This window comes from Corythoichthys intestinalis, chromosome 2 (genome assembly GCF_030265065.1).
Source record: "Corythoichthys intestinalis isolate RoL2023-P3 chromosome 2, ASM3026506v1, whole genome shotgun sequence".
NCBI classification, from domain to species: Eukaryota; Metazoa; Chordata; class Actinopteri; order Syngnathiformes; family Syngnathidae; genus Corythoichthys; species Corythoichthys intestinalis.
This window is the reverse complement of record NC_080396.1, coordinates 13,699,662-13,714,787: the sequence shown is the minus strand read 5'-3', so window position 1 is coordinate 13,714,787 and position 15,126 is coordinate 13,699,662. Positions and strand designations below refer to the sequence as shown.

General features: G+C 38.5%; 1 protein-coding gene across 2 annotated transcripts in view; it reads right to left on the bottom strand.

Annotated features, from left to right (window-relative positions):
* Nucleotides 1-3,715: 3,715 nt before the first annotated feature.
* Nucleotides 3,716-15,126, bottom strand: part of LOC130906852 (V-set and transmembrane domain-containing protein 2-like protein) — a 127,048-nt gene continuing 115,637 nt past the window's right edge. The window contains exons 2-5 of one of the 2 annotated variants that reach the window (XM_057821530.1): nucleotides 10,693-10,862; nucleotides 10,482-10,526; nucleotides 5,231-5,377; nucleotides 3,716-5,179 (exon numbers count right to left, since the gene is read on the bottom strand). In XM_057821530.1, coding sequence (XP_057677513.1) covers nucleotides 4,967-5,179; nucleotides 5,231-5,377; nucleotides 10,482-10,526; nucleotides 10,693-10,862 — 575 coding nt within the window. In that variant the 3' untranslated portion in view covers nucleotides 3,716-4,966. Of the gene's footprint in view, nucleotides 5,378-10,481; nucleotides 10,527-10,692; nucleotides 10,863-15,126 lie in introns of both variants that reach the window. The other variant, XM_057821523.1, reaches the window with a different exon arrangement.

The following is a 15,126-nucleotide window of genomic DNA, read 5'->3' as shown; positions in this document are numbered from 1 at the left end:
AATATATGAATTTATTTTTAAACGACTAAAACAAACATTGCAGAACAAAGAGAAAATGTCTGGCAACAGCAAAAAAAAGTCAAGAAAATCAAAACCAAGATAGTCCAATGTATGTAATTGGATATTTTTTAGACAATAAATTGCATCAGAGTACACAGTCCCTGACAAAAGTTTTGTCGTTCATCCATTTTGTAGAAACATTTGCTCATAACCTTACTTTTAATTATTCAATTGGTTTCAGAAATGGCTCATATGAAAGCTAAGACCCTCCCAAATGATGTTGAATGAACATGTTTGTGTATGTATGTTTGTTTTTCTGAAAAGAATCATCATATAATGGCCACATAAAGGTCAAATTTTGGCAAGACAAAAGTTTGGTCGCCTACAGAAAGTAGTGTGAAAATTGGAGAAAAAAAAATGTACTTCAAATACAAAAATATGTTACACAATATAAGCGAATTAAGTAGTGGTGCTGTGAGATCCGAATTTAATATTTTGTATGACTTCCATGGGCTTGAAGGACTGCATCCATGCGGTTCGGCAACAATTCATATAATTTATTGATGAAGTCATCAGGAACATTAAAGAAAGCAGTCTTGCATGCCTCCCGGAGTTTATCAACATTCTTGGGTTTCATCTTCCATGCTTCCTCTTTCATCCTGTTCATGTCTGGTGACTGGGCTGGCCATTCCTGGGGGATCTTGATCTTCTTTGCCTTGAGGAACTTTGAGGTAGAGATTGAAGTATGCGATGGAGCACCATCCTGCTGCAGAATTTGTCCCTTTTTATGATTAGAAATATAAGAGGCAGCTAAGATTTGTTGATATTTCAGACAATTTATGTTGCCTACAGATCTCTTGCACACCCCCATACTGGATGTAACCCTAGACCATGATTTTCCCACCACCAAACTTCACTGTTTTCTGGGTGAATCTCAGATCTAGTAGGTCTCCTGCAATATTTGTGGCCACTGTGGTGTAATTCAATGGAAGATTCATCGGAAAAATCCACCTTTTGCCACAAAACAAATATATTTTTGTACATCCAACATCATTTGGGAGTGTCTTAGCTTTCATATGAGCCATTTCTGAAACCAATTGAATAATTAAAAGTCAGGTTATTAGCAATTGTTTCTACAAAATGGATAAGCGGCAAGACTTTTGTCAGACACTGTACAGTTTAGCCTATCATTCAAACGCAGACGCACATTTTGGTTTATAAATAACCGGAGGTTTGCATTTTTATATATTTTTTAACAGATTGGATTGGATTTGGAATCTTACAACATCTCATATACATCGTGAATGTATAAAAGACATACATAAACAACGATCGTTGATCCATTGTACTTTTTGTCATCCACTCTGTGATTGAATGCACATCAAGATGTTTAAAAAAAAAAAAAAAAACACACACACATATGCAGATGGGTGTGGATATTTTTCCTGAAATGGAGTTGGTGTGGAGGTTGAGTGTTTTTTTTTTCTTGACAGATGGGGCTAAATACATGTTTTTAAAAAGCCCTGCTAGGTGTGACCATGGCCTAAGTCACATTTGTTTTGGTGAATATTATTTTTGAACAAACATTATCGTAATAGTATATCAATAGAATAATAATAATAATATAGTAATAAAACAGAGACCAACAGGTCAAATAGGCAGCTGTTAACGTTAACATATTAAGTTTTTCCGATAACCAAAACCTAGGCAACACGTATTAGTCACGTGGGTATAAGTCACAGGGCCCTGCCAAACTGAAAATGTGGGACTTATAGTCCAGAAAATACTGTAAGTTTATTTATGTAAAACAAAATACTGAAATTCTACAGTTTCCTACATAAAGGTGACTAGCCCAATCTAGTGTTAAAGCTGGGAAGTGCAACAATGTAGGTTGAATTTAAGGGTATTTTGTAGGCAATATTCAATGATATTTTCATCTTTTTTTTTTTTGTGATTTGATAAGGAATTAGTATGTAATTTTGCAGTTCATCTCTTGAAGCAGCTCGATTCTGATCAAAGAATATCAACATGCGTTTATATTTGAAGTATGTCATGTGGGACCGGAAAATCTAATTTGTCTCACTTCAATCGTGAATATGAATCCAGTTGGAAAACAAATTGATTGCTGTTGCCGTTATTGTTTAGCCTCTGGGCAGCGCGGTGAATGTGAATTAAATGTCGGCGCGTGAAGTGCACTCGTTAGTCAAAATGGTACACTCCATCCTTTTGAAATGTCTTACATCACGGGTGTTCAAACTATGGCCTGTTGACCCGCAAATAATTAGCAAAATATCATTGACTATGGAAGGCACAAGAAGCTTGAGTTCAACCTGCATTCTTTTGCATTTCTCGTCTTGAACATAAATGGAGCTAGTCACTTAAAGCATGCCTCTCCATTAGCTAAGGGCAGTGTACTTCAACCACTGTGCCGCAGCACACTACACACATTAAATCAAGCACTTTCACCTAATTGATGTAAAATTGTTTTTGGAAAATGAATCTGAAAATGCGCAAAATCTGGTGTCTGTGTTGTCCAATGGTTGGTAATCAATCAAAACTCTTCCATATCTGTAGCTGTCAATAGGTCGCTAATTACGTTGTTTAGTGATGCGTAGTAGGTAAGATTGGCATTGGAGCTACAGTGTATCACAAAAGTGAGTACACCCCTCGCATTTCTGCGGATATTTAAGTATATCTTTTCAACACTGACAACACTGACAAAATGACACTGTGACACAATGAAAAGTAGTCCGTGTACAGCTTATATACCGTATTGGCCCGAAAATAAGACGCTGTTTTTTGCATTGAAATTAGATTGAAAAAGAGGGGGTCGTCTTATATTCGCGGTTTAGACATTATACCCATTCACGACGCTAGATAGCGCCAGATATCATTGAAGCGATGTTCTGTCATGACAGATCTCAGCGGTCTAGACATTATACCCATTCACGACGCTAGATGGCGCCAGATATCATTGAAATTGTTCTGTCATGACATCTCAGCTACTCTCAAGTTCGCATTATTTTATTGCAATGTTTTTCCTTATTCAGATTTGTTTCAAGACTACAGTTACAGTTAGACTTGACTTTGATGGTTAATGCAGTTATTGCAATTTTGTTGTTTTATCACAATAGATTGGTTTATTTACATTTCAAAAACCAGAAGTCATTCATTTACGAATGTGATTGCACTTTAGTTTACATATTTGAATGTTCAGATATTAAGATTTGAATGAGGCAAAATAACATGATTTTTCTCTCAAATATATTGTTATAATCATTTGTTTCGGATGTACTGTAATTATTTTCTGTATAAAAATTAATTTGGTGTTCAAAAAGTCTTTTTTCAAACTTGAGTCTTGAAAAAGAGGGGGTCGTCTGATTATCAGGGCCGTCTTATACTCGGGCCAATATGGTAATCGAGTTAATTTATTTTACCCTCAAAATAACTAAATATAGTCATTAATATCTAAACCCCTGGCAACAAAAGTGAGTACACCCCTTAGAAACTACATCCCTAAATGTCCAAATTGAGTACTGCTTGTCATTTTCCCTCCAAAATGTCATATATATATATATATATATATATATATATATATATGTACAGTGGGGAGAACAAGTATTTGATGGCAATTTATCAAATACTTGTTCTCCCCACTATATATATGTATGTATATATATATATATATATATATATATATATATATATATATATATATATATATATATATATACATTCAACAATCCACAAGATGGCATTAACATTATAACATTGTTTCTGTTAGTGATTGAAATACACCACAAGGTGTCAATGGCGAATCTTGAATTAACTCAGAATTCAAGCCAAATAGTATGTTTTGTCCCTCGACTGACGCCGTAGTTCCCTGTTTACTGGTCCATGCATTGTACCTCACGGTCATTTGAGTGCTGGCTTCACAACGTACGAGACCTCTGATAGTTTGTATATTGTGACTAAATATTGCCATCCAGTGTATTTGTTGAGCTAAAGGAAATGTTTGAATAGAGTTTGACCAAAGTCTGAGTACATTTTATGTGTATTTTGCATAACTATTTTGATTGGGAATGCCAGTTCTCTTTGCACTGTTGTTTAACTGTGTGAGAATAGATAAAATAAATAAAATAAGATAAAATGCTGTTTACTCTCATGATGCAGGAGTGAGTTAGAGTTACGGCCTGCCGAGAGCTGTAAGCTGTGTTAATGTTGAAGCTGAATGTGCTAATAAAGAAACAAAGTGCCAGCACGTCACGTGTGGTATACCTTTGTTAAGAAAAAGCATAAAGAAGACACCTTTCTCTGCCTCTTAGCTCTCAAGTGCGTCATTGTAATCTGTTTGAGGCAATGCATGAGCGGGACATTCTGCGTGTGCGTTAAATGCGTCAAATATTTTAACGTGATTAATAAAAATTTTTTTTTTTTTAATTGACAGCACTATTAAAAATAAACATACATTTTAATACTCAATCTTATCTACCCAAAAGTATTCAAGTTGGCCCTTGCATACTTTGATTTTTTTTATGCGGCTCTTGGAGAAAAAAGTTTGACACCCCTTGTTTTACATAATCCTCCATAAACCAGGAAGCCTGCTAACTAACAAATGGATTTTTACTTTTGTTCCAATTTTGCCTTGCAGAGGTCTGGATAATTATTTAGGTGCAACCAAGGATTATGTGCAAGGTAACATGACGTCAATTTGGTCATTTTAGGAAAAAGTGCGAATACCATGAAGCCACCCATGACTGACCGTAAGCATTCTGCGCTACAAAAATGATCTGAATTTCCAAAGTAGAGATAGCTACACGTTCCCACCACACAGCCCTCATAAGCCGTGCTTTACATTTATATGAGATTGTGGATTTGGCACTATGTGGGAAGTGTCGCTATTATGCACATTGTAATTTGCAATTTTTATATGCTTTATTTTATTTTTTTTTCAAATGTAATCAGATTACAGCGCACAGCTGGGCTCATTGGAGCAGTCATTGTTGCTATGGTTACTGTCCACATCCCTCTTCCTCAGCTCTTTGCCTGCTAGGTGCTGATCACTACCACCGGGGTGGCTGTGTTGAGTGGCAGTAGACGAAGGGCGCTTGCCGTGCTCATGGGGCCGTCCCTCATGAGCATGCTGGAACCCCGAATTGCTCTTGGTGTCATCCAGCACCTGGAAGTTGTCATACTGGTTACTGGTGACGATGTCGCTCTCGGCTACTACCTGCAGGTAGGCGCGAACGCGGTGGTGCCGCGCCCCTTCTTCGTCGCTGAAGTCGATGACTCGACATTCATAGGTGCCCTCGTCGGATGATTTGACGCGGGACAGGCGGAGCTTGTGAGAGATGTTACTTCCAACAACCTTTACTACCTGGTAACAAATGAGAAAAAATGGAAAAAATATTTGGAGGGGTGATGAAAAGTTTTTACTGTTGGAACCTTAAAAAGTGCGTACGACAGGAGAGAAAAAATGTCTTAAATAGGATTATTATGTGAATAAGAATCATATTTTGAGACGATTGGACTATATACAACAATTTAGCAAAGCGCAGATGACGAGAAATTCGTCTTTTAATCTGCCGGTTAGCCACGCCTACCATTATAGGGCTCTAGCGTCCCCAACATGTGGATGGCGTCAGCGGAGTCATGATTTCATCTGATTTAGTATGCAGCCCATTGAGGGGGGATTATTCACAACGAGGAAAACACGAGCCGCAAAATGTCATTGTTTCAGTCTCTCTACTCCAATATTTTTACAGGATATTCTTTTCATCCAAGTATTTTTCCCCAATAGCTAAATAAATGGCATGGTCATGACAAATAACAGTCTTGTGCTAAATAGAATATGAAATAATAAAAATGCATTTATTCAGGACGACATGGCAAAATTACTCCATAATGGTCAAAACTGTCGACTGCACCTTTAGTGTCGCACCTCCCGAACAATATTTTATGCCACCTAAATTAGGCTTATGTCATTTCCCTTCCCGGCTTCGGAGATTGTAAACAAACCAAGAGGCGTGACAGCTAGCCGACATGCTAACCCAAACAGAGTGATGTTTCAAAGTCTTAGAAGCGGAAAATCACACATAACTAGCCCGGGTCATTTCACATGACGACTGGGTTGTCGATCGGCAAGCCGATCGGCAAACCGCCCGGCAGAGAGCAATTTACAGCTCGTTCCCCTGCTACTACGGAGAGGAGAGCTAGCCGGGGAAGCATCTGGACAATGACCGCCGAACAAACCGGCCGACATCAGAGGAGCATGTAGCTACCAAATGGTCAACATGCATGTGGTAAAATAATGCTTTACTACACGGCGAAGTCGTAAACAGCGACTCAGTGGAGGAGGGCGGATGCAGTTGTTGTGCAGCTAACATGTGCAGCTAATTTGTATGAGGAGAGCTTTTTACATGCCCATCCATGATCAAACGTAAGTAGTCCTTTATTTAAAGAAAGTTTTTAGTGTTTACTTTGTAATCGCTGTATCCGCGGCTATTTTTAACTCAAAGTTGCAATTTCTGATCGGTCGGAAAATTTGACAGAACACCGGGCGCATGAAGAGGGGAATAAGCCGAGTATAGTGCTTTCCCGGCGGGGGGATGTGCGACAAGCCGCCTGTCATCGGCCGAGGGGACAAGGATGGTGTCCCATGGTCCCACAGTAGTAGGGCTTGTTTTGGCCTATATCCACCGGTGAATGAGAACCTTTTGAAACCTCAAAAAGGCGCAGACGCCTCTCCCTCGTTCAGCAAGATTTTTCTGCAGCCGTTTTGCTGGCGTGATGCGAAAAATAAACGTATTAATCCGCAAAATCAGCTGAATCCTTAGTCCTTCTCATTCAACAGTACGGCTGTAGAGGGAAGAGGACTCCTTCCTCCGTACACGTCACAGCGCCCTCTTTCTCAACTTGAGACTGTTGCCGGAAGTCACTCATTTTCATGGCGCGGGATTCAAAAAACTAAATAAATATAGCGATCGCTTCCACACACATCCAAGCGGTCCATTTCCTTCAGGAGCATAAAATACCGCGTGTATGATGAAACAAACATGCTTTTTCGTGTCACAGGCACTTTCAACGGGAACAGTGGACATCTATTTATAAGTAATCGTTAGTGTAACTCAATCGTTGTCAGCCAGGGTCGAAGCGTATGTGTTGTGGTGGTTATAAAAAGAGGGAAATGATTACATGAGTGTTAGAAGTTTGATTATTTGAAAAAGGCAAACATGTCTTTCAATTTTACATTTCTTCTTTGGCCATTTTCTCCGATTTTATCGTTTTAGAATTGAATTGAATTGAGAATTGAAAATGTGATTACTCCACAAATTTTTATGGGAGTTAAAACATTTAAGATCCTCAGAAACGCAATAAGGACTAAAGAAAAAAAATGTTCCCCATTTTGAACCGAGTGACGGAACGGCTCAGAATTGAGTACATGCACTGCTGGTCATTGTATTGGCACCCGTGCAATTCTGTCAGATAATGCTCAATTTCTCCCAGAAAATGATTGCAATTACAAATGCTTTGCTAGTAATATCTTCATTTTTTTACTTGCAATGAAAAAACACAAAAGAGAATGGGAAAAAAAATGAAATCATTATCATTTTACACAAAACTCAAAAAATGGGCCAGACAAAAGTTGGCACCCTTTGAAAAATCATGTGATGCTTCTCTAATTTGTGTAATTAACAGCACCTGTTACTTACCTGTGACACATAACAGGTGGTGGCAGTAACTCAATCACACTTGCAGCTAGTTAAAATGGATTAAAGTTGACTCAACCTCTGTCCTGTGTACCACATTGAGCATGGAGAAAAGAAAAAAGACCAAAGAATTGTCTGAGGACTTGAGAAGCAAAGTTGTGAGGCAGCATGGGCAATCTCAAGACTACAAGTTGATCTCGAAAGACCTGAATGTTCCTGTATCTACCGTGCGCAGTGTCATCAATAAGTGCAAAGCCCATGGCACTGTGGTTAACCTCACTAGATGTGGACGGAAAAGAAAAATCGACGAGAGATTTCAACAAAAGATTGTGCGGATGGTGGATAAAGAACCTTGACAAACATCCAAAAAGTTCAAGCCTTCCTGCAGTCCGACAGTACAACAGTGTCAACCAGTACTATCAGTCGGTGTTTGAATGAAAAGGCACTCTATGGTAGGATAGCCAGGAAGACCCCACTTCTGACCTAGAGACATAAAAAAGCCAGGCTGGAGTTTGCCTAAACTTACCTGAGAAAGACAAAAATGTTTTGGAAGAATGTTCTCTGGTCAGATGGGACATAAGTAGTGAGTCCAGACCTGAATCCAATAAAACACCTGTGGAGAGATCTGAAAATGGCAGTTTGGAGAAGGAACCCTTCAAATCTCAGAGACCTGGAGCAGTTGGCCAAAGAAGAATGGTCTAAAATTCCAGCAGACCACTGTAAGAAACTCACTGATGGATACCGGAAGCAATAGTTCGCAGTTATTTTGTCTAAAGGTTGTGCTACCAAATATTAGGCTGAGGGTGCCAATACTTTTGTCCGGCCCATTTTTTGAGTTTTGTGTAAAATGAACGTGATTTAATTTTTTTTCATTCTCTTTTGTGTTTTTTCATTGCAAGCCAAATAAATGAAGATATTACAACCAAAGCATTTGTAATTGCAATCATTTTCTGGGAGCTATCTGACAGAATTGCAGGGGTGCCAACAGTGTACTTCCTGTTAGCTATACAAACATAATGTCTTTTCCAATATGTTTTTGAAGCCTGAAAAACATACAGAACGACTAATATGGAGTGAAGGAATACACTTTTTAGTGGTAGACCTAATACAACATAGCTCTAAGTGTTTACACATTTTTAGTAAGTATCCACAAACATGCAGTATAGATTTACCAATAAATCTCTAAATTGACTTGGGTCTTATTCTACTTTGACAATTGAATATGTTGTAATGAAAATGCAACACCAATTGTCATCTCACTACTAAATATTCTTCACACAGACATTGGTAAAACTAAGCACGTGTGTGTGTATCTGGTCTTTCAATTCCCTTCAGCTAAATGGAACTATATCTTCTCATTACATCCCTGAATGTTGTTAATATTCCCAGCTGACAGCCTACACAAGCATAGCATTCCTACTCAACTTGAAGCCTATACACACAGTACGGTGACCATTACCACATTGTAATGAGGTGTGATACAATGGCCTTATAAAAAAATACAAATGATACCTTGTATGTATTCATTGAACAGTAAACCTTCAATGTGATACAGTGTATCACAAAAGTGAGTACACCCCCTCGCCTTTCTGCTGATATTTAAGTATATCTTTTCATGGGACAACACTGACAAAATGACACTTTGACACAATGAAAAGTAGTCTGTGTGCCGCTTATATACCATAATTTTGGGGCTATAAGGAGCACCTGACTATAAGCCGCACCCACCAAATTTGACACAAAACAGCATTTGTTCACAGATAAGCCGCACTGGACTATAAGCTGCAGCACTCCTCACTGTATTATGGAATATTTACAATAGTAACCGGTGTCGATGTCGCCACTCACCCCACAAACTCACACACAAAGCAGCCGAGAGACAGAGTTGACAGCCTGCGCGCACATTTGTTGCTTGTGAAGCATCCAGAGTCGACGGCTGTAAATACACCATTTTGTACTGTTTATTGTGCGTTTTCAATTGTGGTCCAATACTTGGGGCGAGTTTATGTGATTGTTTTTGATGACGTGTGGATGCTAACTGATACATGCTAGCCATTTGTTATTGCTGTATCAGCAGCTACTTGTAAATTGCTGTTATGGAAGATGAGATATTTGATTTCATTTTATTTTAGTTTCATTCTGCAAGTGTTGATGTCATGAGCTGCTGAATAAAGTCAGCAAACAACACGGATGTCTGACATTATCATTTTGGAGCTAAGCTCATTGTCTAGCTAGGAATTAGCTCCAACGTCTTGGCGATGACAGTACAATGTTTTTGGATAGTTTTTTTTTTTTTTTTTTTAATTTAGAGGTTGTTTTGATGTATTTCACGGGTTAATTCCAGTTTACGGGGAAATCCAGGTTACATCGCCAGCGCAGGAACCGAACTCATAGTGTTGTTTGTTTTTTACTCAAAACTGTGTGTGGTCTATTATTTTTACACTGCCAATGATTTACATGGCATTATATGCTCTCTATACACCAAGTTAATGTGAAAACCAGAAGGAGCAAAAGAACACTTATAAGCAGTGTCCGAACCACCTCTTTTGGCTGGCATTTTTTAGAAAACAGCGTTGCCTTTCATTTGCGGTAGAGATCATCGAGGATGACACCAACGTGATAATCACATAATGCTAAATAATCGAAAATGAATCCCATCCTTGTGTGTGAAATGGAATAAGCAACAAAGGCAAAACAGGAAATGTAAATGTAATCAGAATGGCATTGGTGCCTCATGTAATCATCTTCGATCCAGAGCGGCTATTAACTCACGCTTATCTTTGTAGCATCCTTTGGCATCTCCTCCTCCGGTGATACCTGGGGGGGAGAATTTACATCTGAATAAAATGATGAGAAAAAAGTGTATTTTCTTCCCATAAAATATAAGTTTTAAAAAATCTAGGGTGCATGTTATAAACTTAACAATTTACATACACATGCGGCGATCAGGTCATGGCAGTTCTGTTATCTTGCTGACTGTTACCTCATTGGTTTTCCACGGCTGTCTGTCTGTCCAGTCCATGTGATTCCGAATGTACCACCACTGGATTTCCAAAGAGTAAGAAGGCATCCCGGCTCCCCTGAACGAGCAGGCCATTTCCACATCTTGACCCCTCTGTGCAGTCATATCATGAGGCACCTCCGTAAACATGGCTGGACACATAAAAGTAAACACAGACAAATAGTTAGTGCACTTATCATTCTATTGCTGTTATAAACTAGTGTTGTTTTTGGCAGCCCTTTTGATTTTCATCTTAGGTCATGTCCACACCTAGCAGGTTTTTTTTTTTTTTTTTTTTAAGACTGAGGATCCTGCCCTCATATGCTCGGAAAAAATAATTACGTCAATACAACCACGTTTGGAGAGAAAAAAAAATAACTGTCCATAATCCGCATGTGTTCCTCAATTCCTCAATAGGAAGCAATGCAAGAGTCTGTAACGAATGGAAGCAAAAAACACGTCTAATAAATTGATCTTAACCCACTGCAAAGGTTTTTTTTTTTTTTTAATCGTTTTTTTTTTGTTTTGTTTTAATACATTTACATATACAATACACAGTGTATCACAAAAGTGAGTACATTTCTGCAGATATTTACCAGTAATTATATCTTTTCAAGGGACAACACTGACAAAATGACACTTTGACACAGTGAAAAGTAGTCTGTGTGCAGCTTATATAATAGAGTTCATTTATTTTCCCCTAAAACTAATTCAAAATATAGCCATCAATATCCAAACCCCTGGCAACAAAAGTGAGTACACAGCATGGGAACTACGTACATCCCTAAATTCCCAAATTGAGTACTGCTTGTCATTTTCCCTCCAAAATGTCATGTGACTCGTTACAGGAGTGCTGTCAGCATTGCTGCAGAGATTGAAGAGGTCATTCCCACCACTATGCTTGACCGTACTTATCTTTGTACTCCTCACCTGGTCGCCACCACACATGCTTGAGACTATCGGAACCAAACAAATTTCCTTTTTTTATCACCTCTTTTCGCATTCCAAAATGGAACCAACGTCAGTGCATGAGTTCCTGGAAAACTTCAGTAGTACGTGAATTTTCAGGCCTCTGAAATGGCCATACTTGTTTCTGGTCATTTAACCAGAAGAAGAAAGATTTCCGCTTCATGCTTAAGTGTTGTTGTTTTTTACCATTTAAGGAGATTAGCTAAATACAGTGCCTTGCAAAAGTATTCGGCCCCCTTGAACCTTGCAACCTTTCGCCACATTTCAGGCTTCAAACATAAAGATATAAAATTTTAATTTTTTGTCAAGAATCAACAACAAGTGGGACACAATCGTGAAGTGGAACAAAATTTATTGGATAATTTAAACTTTTTTAACAAATAAAAAACTGAAAAGTGGGGCGTGCAATATTATTCGGCCCCCTTGCGTTAATACTTTGTAGCGCCACCTTTTGCTCCAATTACAGCTGCAAGTCGCTTGGGGTATGTTTCTATCAGTTTTGCACATCGAGAGACTGACATTCTTGCCCATTCTTCCTTGCAAAACAGCTCGAGCTCAGTGAGGTTGGATGGAGAGTGTTTGTGAACAGCAGTCTTCAGCTCTTTCCACAGATTCTCGATTGGATTCAGGTCTGGACTTTGACTTGGCCATTCTAACACCTGGATACGTTTATTTTTTAACCATTCCATTGTAGATTTGGCTTAATGTTTTGGATCATTGTCCTGTTGGAAGATAAATCTCCGTCCCAGTCTCAGGTCTTGTGCAGATACCAACAGGTTTTCTTCCAGAATGTTCCTGTACTGGGCTGCATCCATCTTCCCGTCAATTTTAACCATCTTCCCTGTCCCTGCTGAAGAAAAGCAGGCCCAAACCATGATGCTGCCACCACCATGTTTGACAGTGGGGATGGTGTGTTCAGGGTGATGAGCTGTGTTGCTTTTACGCCAAACATATCGTTTTGCATTGTGGCCAAAAAGTTCAATTTTGGTTTCATCTGACCAGAGCACCTTCTTCCACATGTTTGGTGTGTCTCCCAGGTGGCTTGTGGCAAACTTTAAACGAGACTTTTTATGGATATCTTTGAGAAATTGCTTTCTTCTTCCCACTCTTCCATAAAGGCCAGATTTGTGCAGTGTACGACTGATTGTTGCCCTATGGACAGACTCTCCCACCTCAGCTGTAGATCTCTGCAGTTCATCCAGAGTGATCATCGGCCTCTTGGCTGCATCTCTGATCAGTTTTCTCCTTGTTTGAGAAGAAAGTTTGGAAGGATGGCCGGGTCTTCGTAGATTTGCAGTAGTCTGATGCTCCTTCCATTTCAATATGATGGCTTGCACAGTGCTCCTTGAGATGTTTAAAGCTTGGGAAATCTTTTTGTATCCAAATCCGGCTTTAAACTTCTCCACAACAGTATCTCGGACCTGCCTGGTGTGTTCCTTGGTTTTCATAATGCTCTCTGCACTTTAAAAAGAACCCTGAGACTATCACAGAGCAGGTGCATTTATACGTAGACTTGATTACACACAGGTGAACTCTATTTATCATCATCGGTCATTTAGGACAACATTGGATCATTCAGAGATCCTCACTGAACTTCTGGAGTGAGTTTGCTGCACTGAAAGTAAAGAGGTCGAATAATATCGCACGCCGCATTTTCAGTTTTTATTTGTTAAAAAATTTTAAATTATCCAATAAATGTTGTTCCACTTCACGAGTGTGTCCTACTTGTTGTTGATTCTTGACAAAAAAATTAAATTTCATATCTTTATGTTTGAAGCCTGAAATGCGGCGAAAGGCTGCAAGATTCAAGGGGGCCGAATACTTTTGCAAGGCACTGTATATACACTGTACCAAAAGTTTACCTGAATGTAAGAGTAGTTAGTCACTTGGCAAAGTAACTGGTGTTACCTTTCATGTTTTTTGTTTTTTTTTTAATTAAAAAAAAAAAAAAAAAAAAAACATGATCAGACCCGATCGATCGGGACATCTCTAATTATAACAATAAATCAACAAGATGGCATTAACATTATTAACATTTTCTTAAAGCGATCCATGGATAGAAACACTTGTAGTTCTTAAAAGATAAATGTTAGTACAAGTTATAGAAATTTTATATTAAAACCCCTCTTAATGTTTTCGTTTTATTAAAATTTGTAAAATTTTCAATTTAAAAATAAACTAGTAGCTCCCATTGTTTATGTCAATAATTACACCATGCTCACTCATTGTACTGAAAGCCATAAAATCATTTGGACCAAAGCGCCAGCAGAGGGTGCCAAACACCAAAAAACAAGTAACAAGCGGACATTACACTGCTGTCATTTTAATGTTTTATGTGCGTTAATTGCGTCAAATATTTTAATGTGATTAATTTTTAAAAATTAATTACTGCCCGTTAACGCGATCATTTTGACAGCCCTACATTAGATAGATAAGGATCTTGTATCAAAGTGCTGTGAGTGGCTGAAAGGTGCTATGCAAGTGTAACTCAATCTTCAATTAAGAGAATTTATTTTCTCAAATCAATCTTGCTCATTGTGACTCATCACTTGCCCTTCGGAGCACAAACTCAGAAACAAATAAGCGGAGAATGAGATCAATTTGAGATGATCAAATTCGTCTAATAAGATGAGATTTTGCAACAGATAAGTAGCAAATTTTTGCTATGGGTAGTAGTGTTTGGGGATAACTAAAATATGACGTGATGTACAGTATTATCCAGTTTTGTAAACTACCATCATGTTTAGAAGTCTACATTTCTCATTGTAACTATCAAATACTGAATACTATTGATGTTATTCAAGGCACGGAGAAGATATTCAGGACGCCGAAAGCGACGCGTGACTGCATCTGTCAGATTAAACGCTGCTGTCTTTGTATAGAAAACTAGAGGGGTGCAGTGTGTGGCAGACGCACACTATTCATAGAGACAAAGGACACATAAATAACAAACCAACCCTGTATAAAGACACAAGAGAATCAACAGACCCTGAAGAGCAAACAAGCTGGTGTGTATAGAACTGACAGGTGGGAGAAAAAAAAATTCATAGATCTATTTTTACTGGTCTTAATACGCATTTTTGAGTATATAAATATAAAATAGCATCTTCAAAGAGAGCTATTTAACCGTATATTTATTTAACAGTACGGTGATTTAGCTGTTAGCACGAGCTGCCAACTTTTAGAAAAATCTTGGAGTGAGATTTTGTTGGGGGTGACCAAAATTTTGCGTGAGAAATTGGATGTGTGGCGTGTGTGCGCGGGAAAACAGGCAATTGCGTGTGTCTCACGCTCAAAGCGTGAGAGCTAGTATTTTAATTTAAATTAAAACGCTAACGATGGACTACGTTAGCCTATTTTGTTGACCAACAGTAACCGTTATGTTTGGTGACATTTAAGATAGAATCCCTTTTAGAATACTCGCTCAAAAGGCGCTCAGTAGGCGCA